Raw genomic sequence first — 12285 nt, 5'->3', positions numbered from 1 at the left:
CCACCCGTAGTCCCTGGGCAGGCTGATGTTATAGTAAAATACATAAAAACATCATGCATACATGGATAATGGCATTTACATTGACCAAGTTCATAATAGTAAAAGAAAATCTTCACATTCACAACCATCAGATAAAACACACACACATACATCCGGTCACATGTGGGTGCAAGTTTGATTTGACAAGAGCCATTTCTTTGCCAGGCGTGAGAACGTGTAAGAGTTTGTGCTTGTTATCAGCTCTGTGGGCAACTTATTCCACTGACGAGCGGCCACACAAGAAAAAGCAAAGTTTCGGGATCCTACATTCGTCTCGCACTGAAGATCTAAATAATAATGTTAAAAGTACTCTCTGATTTGTGTAATAATGTTTCTCAAAATCATCTTGAGGGCCAGAGGTTCTGTGCTGAAGGCCGGATTTGGCCCTCGGGCCTGACGTTGCCTACCCCTGCCCTACATATTCAATACCTGTGATCAAACCTTGGATTATTCACACAGAGCACTAGAAGTCTGATGCTGCGTATTGAGGGCAATTCACGGCCCTTCAAAAGATTTGCTTTGATCATGCGCAATATATAATTATTTGGTGCAGATTGACAGCCACTTTTCCATCCGTCAGCCCCGGCTCTGGCCACCGCCGGGGTGAGGCTCCGAATGTCCGCGGTCGGGGCATCTTGAAAGGCGGCGTATATATCCAAGGCGATATCACTTCTCCTTTGCATTTAACTCGGACTTGTAGCCATGAGGCAGCAGTTTTGGCGCAGTCCGCTCGAGTTTAAATCTCTCGCCAAAGGTCACCGCTGATATACGGCGAACAAGCGCGGCCGCCGCACCCGAGCAGAGCCCTGTCCGCCGTACATTATCGCCATCTGTGATCAATGTGACCTTCAAGAAACAAATAAATCCGGCCCGGCGCGTCCCTGAGAAAATAATCTCCTCCATTAGCGAAGGGGACGGCCGTAGCGGCGCTTAGCTGCTAAATGGCTAATAAATAAGACTTAATAGAGAAAGCATGGTCAAAAGCATAGGGCGGCCGGGGTAATTGCTTTGGAGATGGCAGCTCCACTGTGAATTATGGACAGACGTGGATTCGAATATAGAGGGCACACAGTTGAAATGATTCTTGGAGAGAAATGTGTGGAATTGTGTAATGGCTGGCGGATAAGAAAAACCACAGAAGACAGAGGCTTATTACTCATAAAGCCTTTAAAGTAGTAGTTTACTGCAGAAAGGAAGTAAGTTTTGTTGAAGATGGAGGAATTACAGTATCTTCACTGACAGACTTAATATGCTGAAGACAAAAACAGATTACTTTTCCACAAGGGACACACATTCAATGGTTAAAAACTCAGTTTAGCCGAGTGTTGGACCTTAAATGGCATTAGCAAAGAGGCATGCTTTGTGTTTGCTGACTGAATAAACACTTTATTCAGTCAGTACCATGATACATTGTACCAAACTTCATTTAGTACAATGTAATGTACTCTGTAACAATGTGTAATAACCTGTACCTATGGGTTAGAAACACAATAGAATAACTTGTATTAGTACTTTGTAGTTACATAATGTAATAGGACACAAGTGTAATATGGCTTAAAGGAACAGGCCACCATTTTTACATACTCAGATATGTTCTTGCCTGAGCTTAGACGAGTTGATGGGTACCAGTCTGGTCTTTGTGCGTGCGCTCAGTCACGGACAACGACCAAAGATGTTATCAGGATTTGGCCTCTCCCAGAATATTCGTATGGCTCCAAATGGGGGTGGAGTTGGAACCTACAGCGCTCCTTCACAAACTCGTCTAAGCTCAGGTAAGAACATATCTCAGTATGGAAAAACTGGGGCCTGTTCCTTTAAGGTTAGGTTTAGGGTTAGAGTTATTTCTTCTTACATTTTGTACCTACAAAATACAAATAAATATTATTCCAATGTGTATCTAACATAGGTACAAGTTATTACACATTCTTACAGAGCACATTACATTGCACTAAACTTAGTTAGATACAATGAATCAAGGGTAGTGTAAAATAAAGTGTTACTGAATATGCAGTAAGCTCTAATAGGAAAACAAGACCAATGATGCGGATGAAGGATATTCATTTAATCTATAAACCAGGCGGGACTTTTATCAATAGTCTCTCTTTAATCATAAATGCATTGATAGTGAGAATGTCATTCACTTGGATTCAAATGTAATCCATTTCTCAATGATTGAGTCATTATATCTTTCTATAAACTATGTGGAATTAAGAATATGTACTGTATTCCATCTATTTGATCAGTTCACTTCCATCGCACTGCTTTGGCATTGAGAGTTTTGTATTTCACACTTAAAATGTGAAATAACTACCTGAATGGGATGTGAACCTGAAAGATCTTTTGAATTGGCTTCGATCCCTTCTATTTAGCTAAGCCGCTAAAGGCCAATATAAGTAAGCCGGGTCAAAAGTATGGACATTTTTTTAAACGTGAACCAGTGTGTAGCTGGGTAATTGCTTCGGTTTTCACGGCTCTCGCCAGGTGTGAAATCGGATAAAGAGGTCAGGCGTTTTAAATGACATGAGCTGTATATATTTAAAGAATCTGAAGAATGTTTTAACCGTGCTAATATGAAACTCAGCAGCACCTTTAGTTGTACAAGGACTCCATTTCACCAGTTAAAAGGACAGATATTCTTGAAAGAGCCTCGCGAGTTATGAATCTAGTGAGAATATCATGGCAGCACCCGGCCAGGAAAGGTCTTTGACAAAGATTAAGATTCACAAAGATATTAATGGGATCGGTTAAAGGACATTTGGCGAAGCATTAGAAAGGATTTTAAATACAAAAACTAAAAAAAATATCAGTTTCCCTTCATTCGGTTGATCATTGTGAATAATCGTTCGAACCACGTAGACATCGAGAACGTCTACATCCCACACGGGCTCATCATGAACAGGTCATCTCCCGAAACTGTGCTTCATCTGTCTTCATTATTATCCTTTTTGAATTCATTTCTATTTCCTGCGTTCCAGAATCGAGCGCCTGGCCCACTACATCATGGAGGACTTCTGGGACAACAACATCATGGTGCTGTGCGTGCTCAAGGGGGGGTACAAGTTCTGCGCCGGCCTGGTGGAGTTCATCAAGATCCTGGGACGCAACTCCAACAGGTACCTGGAGACGCGCGTGGAGTTCATCCGCTACAAGAGCTACCTGGTGAGAAGCACGTTTTGTGGAGCACAATTCCTACGCAAAGTCATTCAAATTAGATGATAATTACATTTTAGGTCAAATAAAAAACAAACCAGATTTAAGCATTGTCCCCCATATTTTGGGGAACTAGCTGTAGTTTTGTCACAACTTTTGACTTCTACTTGAGTAAAAATATTTGACCCCTTAACCCCCTGATCCAGTTTGGCTTTACCCTAAAAGCTTCTTGCAAAAAAGTAGCAAAAAAATCAGCAAAAAAGTGGCAAAAATTCAACATAAAGCAGCAAAGAAGTCAACAAAAAACTGACGAAAAATCAACCAAAGTATGACAAAAAAAATCCAGAAAAAAGTGGCAAAACAAATCCAGAAAATATTGGCAAAAATTCCAGAAAAAGTTGGCAAAAAATCAACAAAAAATTGACCAAAAATCAACAAAAAAGTGGTAAAAAATGAACAAAAAAATTCCAGAAAAATTCTACATAAAGTGGCAAAGAAAGCAAAGAAAAAATGGCAAAAATTCAACAAAAAAGTGACAAAAAAAGCAACAAAAAATCAACAAGAAAGTGAAGAAAAAATTGGCAAAAATGCAACACAAAAGTGGCAAAAAAACAAAAAAAAGTGGCAAAAAATTTACAAAAAAATGGCAAAAATTCAAGGAGAAAATTTGCAAAAAATCAACAAAAAAGAAAAACGTGGCAAAACAAAAATGCAATGAAACAGAATAAAAAAAATAAAAAAAGGGATAATAGCACAAGGGAAAAAGATCAGTTTGGATGAGTTTTGTTGATCTTAGCTTTCAAATGAGGCATGGCACTGGCCTATAATAGTCTGTAAGCTCCTGTAAGATCCTGTAAGATCCTGGAGAAAACCAACCCACATGCTAAACAAACCTATAGGACCCATCACTGAACATGGAAAGTGGAAACAAGACTTTTCCGCCAATTATGTCTTCGCAAGTTCCTAATCTATTACGAAAGTTAGTTTGACGAGAAAGTCACGACCACGATGTTTAATTCCGCGCAATAAACACGAACCCTTTTTCTCTACGCCGCGTAATGTTCAGCGGATTCCAAGTGCCGACAGATCATTGACGGAGCCTCACCTTGAACTTCGTGAAAGTTCGAACCCAGCCCCGCACAACTTTATCAACTCAGGCCATTAAACAGCATGAATAATTTAGGCCGTCAAATGAATAAATGACAATAAAAATAATTGGCTCTCCCCGTGCGGATTAGCTTTAATGATTGGATCTGAGGAGACTTTTTCATCAGCGCTGACGTGAAATAACCTTCTCTGTGTCGGCTGCTTTAATTATAAGGTCTTATAGGTTGGTGTATGTATATATAAAAGTGTGCGTGTGTGTGGGCTGGGCTCGCGATGGGAGCATCTGTCAGACGAGGCGCCCTCACCGCTCACTCATGTAAAGCCTTTCAGATCTGTGGTCATGAATAATTCCGGACTATTAACTTTGAGAAGGTGAAGGCTCCAGGCCACTCGAGTGTTTGGGCCTGGTGGGGTAGGGGCACGTAAAGCCAAGAGAACAGAGGAAAATGTGTTGTGAAGTGCAGACAAAAATATGGTCCGTCCGAGCCCAAAGAATGTGAAATGACCAGGACGATACTTGTCACGTCTCCAGACCCCTGAGTTTCGATCAGCAGCAATGACGGGGGGAGAAGCAAATCAAAACAAACATGGCGGCTTCTGTGCAAATGAAACTAAAACAGAATGGACCTCAGCAGCCCAACTAGAACCGTCTCACCTCTTCCTTTGTTCCAGTGGTTCCCAACTTCCTGGGCATTGTACATGTTTTTAGTGGGAGGTAAAACACTAAAGCACAAAGAACATACAAGCTCAGAAAAGCCCCACACGGTCTGGGATCAAACCTTCTTGCAGTGAGGCAGGCTAAGGCCCTGTCCACACGAAGTGAAGCTGAGGACCAAACACAAAGATATTTGATCAATCCAGTGTATCGTCTATACGAGCCCGGCGTTTTTTTGGGGGTCTGTAAACGAACATTTTCCAAACTAGGTCACAGAGAGGAAAGATCTCAAAACGCCGTTTATGCGGCGCCGTTGTTACGTCGTCTCCGCAACTTTTACTAAAACGATGACATCACAGCCCCAGAGTGGTGTCTGTGATCCATAATCTACTGACCTTATAATGAGTTTAACTCAAGGATCTATGATGGTTTGACTCCGCCCCTCTTTGTTCCACTGCAGTCCACAAGCCACAGGTGACAAGTAGAAAAACACGAGTCAGTCTGTGTTTTTGGACTGACAGTAAAAATCACTGACAGGTTTTTTTGCTTTAGTTCCGCTACGTCTGAAGAATAAACTCTCCTCCTCGTCTCTTCTGTAGATCGTAAATCCTTGAATCAGTTCCATTTTCACTGTTTACATTCCACATAAGTTTACTGCGCATGCACCTCTACATCTTGCTCTATTATCTGTGTTAGCCTCACAGCGCCTCACACAGGCCTGGAAGATGACTTGCGCCGTTTTCACAGACCTGAGTTGACCCATGTGGACGTACACATTTACGGAGCTGGATTCGTGCTTACAAAAAAGTTTCTGAAAACATAAGCGTTTTGTCTTCGTGTGGATATAGCCTAAGAGAGTTCAGTGTGGGCTAACCGAAGCTCGTTCATGCTAGCTGTTGGCTGGGTTCAAGCAGCCAGCTTCATTATATGGACTGTGGCAAAAATTTAAATTCGAAAGGAAAAAAAAAAAACTCAGTATTGCCCAACGCAAGCTTGTGTTCAATAATGACTTAAAGTGATCGTTTCAGATAACCTTGGTTAGAACCCTGCATTAGGTTTTGGCATCCATAAGATGATTTAGGGAGACATTTGGAAGGAAAAGAAGGTTTTTTAGAGGTTGCACAAGCTGCTCAAAGTTTGACAGTTCATTGGGATGGAACATTTCTGCCAGATCTTACTGGTCATGAGGAAGTTGACAGAGGTGCTGGCATGCATTGATGGCTGAAAAGCAACTTACCAAGTCACCGGCTTATGCTTCGACACAACAGCAAGCAACACAGGGCGCTTCAATGGAGCTCGTACAGACATTGCCCTGTTCAAACACTTCAAAGAAAAATGGTCCTCGATAGATACCAATTCTTTCTCCACAGCTGCTGGAAGAAGTGAGATTGTGGAGTTTAAAGAAGACACGGTTCAGTTTGCGATGGAACAGCTCAGTAGTGAGCAGCCACGTGACGATTACAGAGAGGTCTTGGAACTTATGGTCATTGTCCTTGGTGAGGATCCACCTCGAGGAGCTCATTTCCAAGCTTCTGGTGCTCTTCATGGAGCAAGACGGATGCTTAAGGTGATTTACTGCTTTAAGATGTGGATGTTCAGAGTGCAGTTCACCTTGAAAGTATCTGAAGAGCATGGAATGCCGCAGTTTCTTCTCTTTGTAGCAAGTATCTGCATCAGAGTGTGGTTTGAAGCACCATCATCAGCAAAAGCTCCTGCAAATGATTTGGCATTCCTCAATAAGCTGTCACAGTATGAACATTCAGTGGTCAAGAACACTGCCTTAACAGCGTTCGGCATCTTTGGTACTTGAGCAAAGAAATGGTTGGCCTGGCATTTTTCGACTTCAATGTGACACAAGAACAGACATTATGGAAAAGGAAGGGTCAGAGGTTCCACCAAAGTGTTGTGATGCCCTTCATCAAGCAGATTCTGAAGGGAAGCAGATCAGTGATCTTGTCACCACCAGCACGATGTGTTTCTTTGAAATTCTGGATCTGCCACACACATTCTTAAGAATTCCTGCAGCAGACTGGGATGATGATGCAGACTTTCAAAAGGCTGATAAAATTGTGCATTCCAGGAAAGTTGTCAATGATGTTGCAGAAAGGGAGGTGAAGCTTATTCAAGACTTCAACATTAGCCTCACGAAGAATGAAGAGCAGAAACAGGACTTACTGCAAGTGAAAGAGCACAGGCAGATCTTTGTGATGCCAGTAAAGCCACAGTGATTATAGTGGACTTTCTCACTTCAAAGTTTCACTTTGTTTTTTGTGAGAATAAAACCACCAGTTATTATAGTATGTCTTTTTCATTTGGCTCGCTATGTTACAGTATAGGGCAATTTTCAAGTGCAACCACTAAATATTAATTAATTTTCAAGATTTTGACCCAAATAATATGGCCAGATATAAAACCAATTGCAGGGTTCTAATCTAGGGAATTTTAAAATCTTACATCAAAATGCAAGACCGGGTGGTTGATTTTGCACATTTTATTAAATTTGTAATTTTTAGACTTCCAGACTATAACTTGTACCCTTGTGTGGTCTTGGGGTCATTTTGACCCGAAGGCTGTGGGCTCCAGTGGTTTATCCAAATGACCCAAAAGCCACTGAATTTTTTGTAAAAAGAAGCAGAAAAAAATCTGAATGTATGTTTTTTTTAAGGCTCTTTTGTGGAGTGTATTTTTTTCGACATTAGGGTCTTGAAAGGGTGCAAAATTGAAGGATCACACGGGGCCTGCCCCCATTTCCTTAGGGCTTCAGGAGGAAGTAAGCAACAATCAGTCCCTTTTTTACAGTGTATGGAGGCAGGCCAATAAGTATGGCTGAATCAAGTTTGCACGTTGGCCATTTCATACTCACTACTGCCACCTCAGGCCATATGTGTAACTGCAGCTTCTATATTAAGCTCATTCTTGACGGCACTTCAGACCCGAAGTAACACCTTTTTGAGAGACAGTGCAGGATTTTAGAGGCAGTTGTGGTGAACAGGTCTGAGCTCATTCTACACATTAGGACATGGCTGGAACATGTAGGGGGAGGAAAATACATCATTTTGACATTTTTAAACTCTGTATATATATTAAGGCACAGAAGTGTAAAATTGCAATTAAATAAATTTAAATAATGTCAACACAGCCATTTCTGACAAGCATCAGAAAAGGCAAACCAAAGTTTGTGTCTCGAAAAGACTCTTTAGAACTGAAAAAGGGTGAAAATCTCCCCCCGTGTCTGCATTTCGAGGTGAGAGAGTTTTGTTTGGTGTTAGTACTGTATATGGGACTGTGGTCTGGCGTTTGTGTGCTCAGGAGGGACATGGATAAACCGTGCCGAATTACTGAATTGTGCGCACATAAGCCAAAATTCCTGTTTGTGTGAGTGAATCTCGTACCAGATGGTGGGATCCCTCCTCGTTGTAGTCGTCCTCGGCGCCGTCGCTCATCTCTCCGGCCTCAGCCTCCAGGGCCCCCTCCTCTCCCTCCTCCCCGCTGTTCTCCGCTGCCTCTGACACGGACCCATGCACAGAGTCGCAGTTGTCGTCGTATTTTCTCTGGACATCTAAAACACAACACAATAGAAGAACATTTAGTCACGGATTTTTACTTTTCTCAAGCAAGGCCAAAGCTGTTCGAACTGTCATAACAAGGGACCATTGCTGTGCCCTGATGTATGTTTAAAACGTAGAGCTCTTGATTTAGTTTGGTTGTGATATTCCCTGCTAAAAGATTTGCATATCTTTTTGACACATCAACTTTTCCGCTTTCTTCAAGAGTGAACAGTTCAAACATGCCTTTGTTTCTCATTACTTTGTTGTTCCTTTTGGCTGGCGCTCTTTTCATCAGGTATTTCCGCTGCGTACTTGTCGCATGGTGATTTGGCAGCTTGTGTTTTTTTATTCCTGGTACCATTCAGTCAGCCACATCCTTCAGCTGGAGAGGGAGAAGTGGGTGAAGTGTGTTCAAAACCAAGACAGGTGGACCAAACGGTTCACAAACCACAGCAAAAAACTCTCGCCAAACATCTTTTTATTTGTTGTCAAGTTTGTTCTAAACGATACAGGATTTGAAACATTAGAATTAGAAGGCTCCAAAGCCATGTGATAGACGGCATCGTTGAAATTGCCCATTGGGTAGAAGTAGCCTGGTTTTATCAGACGATCGTACTCATTGAGTTTTGTACAAGTGTCTGGACTTTCACAATTGAGCTCCGTTATCAGGTGGGAGGGGTGAACTCCTTTGAAACCATTGGATCTGATTTTCGCTAGTGTTTGGTTAATGCACCTGAGTGAGTGGAGCAGCTATCATAGCTCTATCATAACTCTATCATAACTCTATCATAACTCTATCATAGCTTTACTATAACTCTATCATAACTCTATCATAACTCTATCATAACTCTATCATAACTCTATCATAGCTCTATCATAACTCTATCATAACTCTATCATAACTCTATCATAGCTCTATCATAACTCTATCATAACTCTATCATAACTCTATCATAACTCTATCATAACTCTATCATAACTCTATCATAGCTCTATCATAACTCTATCATAGCTCTATCATAACTCTATCATAACTCTATCATAACTCTATCATAGCTCTATCATAACTCTATCATAACTCTATCATAACTCTATCATAACTCTATCATAGCTCTATCATAACTCTATCATAACTCTATCATAACTCTATCATAACTCTATCATAGCTCTACTATAACTCTATCATAACTCTATCATAACTCTATCATAGCTCTATCATAACTCTATCATAACTCTATCATAGCTCTATCATAACTCTATCATAGCTCTATCATAACTCTATCATAGCTCTATCATAACTCTATCATAGCTCTATCATAACTCTATCATAACTCTATCATAACTCTATCATAACTCTATCATAGCTCTATCATAACTCTATCATAGCTCTATCATAACTCTATCATAGCTCTATCATAACTCTATCATAACTCTATCATAACTCTATCATAACTCTATCATAGCTCTATCATAACTCTATCATAGCTCTATCATAGCTCTATCATAGCTCTATCATAACTCTATCATAGCTCTACTATAACTCTATCATAACTCTATCATAACTCTATCATAACTCTATCATAGCTCTATCATAACTCTATCATAACTCTATCATAACTCTATCATAGCTCTATCATAACTCTATCATAGCTCTATCATAGCTCTATCATAACTCTATCATAACTCTATCATAACTCTATCATAGCTCTATCATAACTCTATCATAACTCTATCATAGCTCTATCATAACTCTATCATAACTCTATCATAACTCTATCATAACTCTATCATAACTCTATCATAGCTCTACTATAACTCTATCATAACTCTATCATAACTCTATCATAGCTCTATCATAGCTCTATCATAACTCTATCATAACTCTATCATAACTCTATCATAGCTCTATCATAACTCTATCATAGCTCTATCATAACTCTATCATAGCTCTATCATAGCTCTATCATAGCTCTATCATAACTCTATCATAGCTCTATCATAACTCTATCATAGCTCTATCATAACTCTATCATAACTCTATCATAACTCTATCATAACTCTATCATAGCTCTATCATAACTCTATCATAGCTCTATCATAGCTCTATCATAGCTCTATCATAGCTCTATCATAGCTCTACTATAACTCTATCATAACTCTATCATAACTCTATCATAACTCTATCATAACTCTATCATAACTCTATCATAGCTCTATCATAACTCTATCATAACTCTATCATAACTCTATCATAACTCTATCATAGCTCTATCATAACTCTATCATAACTCTATCATAACTCTATCATAACTCTATCATAACTCTATCATAACTCTATCATAGCTCTATCATAGCTCTATCATAACTCTATCATAACTCTATCATAACTCTATCATAACTCTATCATAGCTCTATCATAACTCTATCATAACTCTATCATAACTCTATCATAGCTTTATCATAACTCTACTATAACTCTATCATAACTCTATCATAGCTCTATCATAACTCTATCATAGCTTTATCATAACTCTACTATAACTCTATCATAACTCTATCATAGCTCTATCATAACTCTATCATAGCTTTATCATAACTCTATCATAACTCTATCATAGCTTTATCATAACTCTATCATAACTCTATCATAGCTTTATCATAACTCTACTATAACTCTATCATAACTCTATCATAGCTCTATCATAACTCTATCATAGCTTTATCATAACTCTATCATAACTCTATCATAGCTTTATCATAACTCTACTATAACTCTATCATAACTCTATCATAACTCTATCATAACTCTATCATAACTCTATCATAGCTTTATCATAACTCTACTATAACTATCATAACTCTATAATAGCTCTATAATAGCTCTATCATAACTCTATCATAGCTCTATCATAACTCTATCATAACTCTATCATAGCTCTATCATAACTCTATCATAACTCTATCATAGCTCTATCATAGCTCTATCATAGCTCTATCATAACTCTATCATAGCTCTACTATAACTCTATCATAACTCTATCATAACTCTATCATAACTCTATCATAACTCTATCATAGCTCTATCATAACTCTATCATAACTCTATCATAACTCTATCATAACTCTATCATAGCTTTATCATAACTCTACTATAACTCTATCATAACTCTATCATAGCTCTATCATAACTCTATCATAGCTTTATCATAACTCTACTATAACTCTATCATAACTCTATCATAGCTCTATCATAACTCTATCATAGCTTTATCATAACTCTATCATAACTCTATCATAACTCTATCATAACTCTATCATAACTCTATCATAACTCTATCATAACTCTATCATAGCTTTATCATAACTCTACTATAACTATCATAACTCTATAATAGCTCTATAATAGCTCTATCATAACTCTATCATAGCTTTATCATAACTCTACTATAACTCTATCATAACTCTATCATAACTCTATCATAACTCTATCATAACTCTATCATAGCTTTATCATAACTCTACTATAACTCTATCATAACTCTATCATAGCTCTATCATAACTCTATCATAGCTTTATCATAACTCTACTATAACTCTATCATAACTCTATCATAGCTCTATCATAACTCTATCATAGCTTTATCATAACTCTACTATAACTCTATCATAACTCTATCATAGCTCTATCATAACTCTATCATAGCTTTATCATAACTCTATCATAACTCTACTATAACTCTATCATAACTCTATCATAACTCTATCATAACTCTATCATAACTCTAT

General features: G+C 38.8%; 1 protein-coding gene across 2 annotated transcripts in view; it reads right to left on the bottom strand.

Annotated features, from left to right (window-relative positions):
* LOC306977581 (RNA-binding Raly-like protein) overlaps nucleotides 1-12285 on the bottom strand; it is a 316297-nt gene that overhangs the window by 10271 nt on the left and 293741 nt on the right. For both annotated transcript variants that reach the window (XM_079575973.1, XM_079575974.1), the window contains exon 7: nucleotides 8344-8510. In XM_079575973.1, the coding sequence (XP_079432099.1) occupies nucleotides 8344-8510 (167 nt within the window). The remainder of the gene's footprint in view (nucleotides 1-8343; nucleotides 8511-12285) is intronic.

Source organism: Gobius niger, assembly GCF_951799975.1.
Source record: "Gobius niger genome assembly, chromosome: 18".
In the NCBI taxonomy this organism is placed as follows: Eukaryota; Metazoa; Chordata; class Actinopteri; order Gobiiformes; family Gobiidae; genus Gobius; species Gobius niger.
Note: the sequence above shows the minus strand (reverse complement) of the source record. Positions and strands in the feature narration are given on the sequence as shown.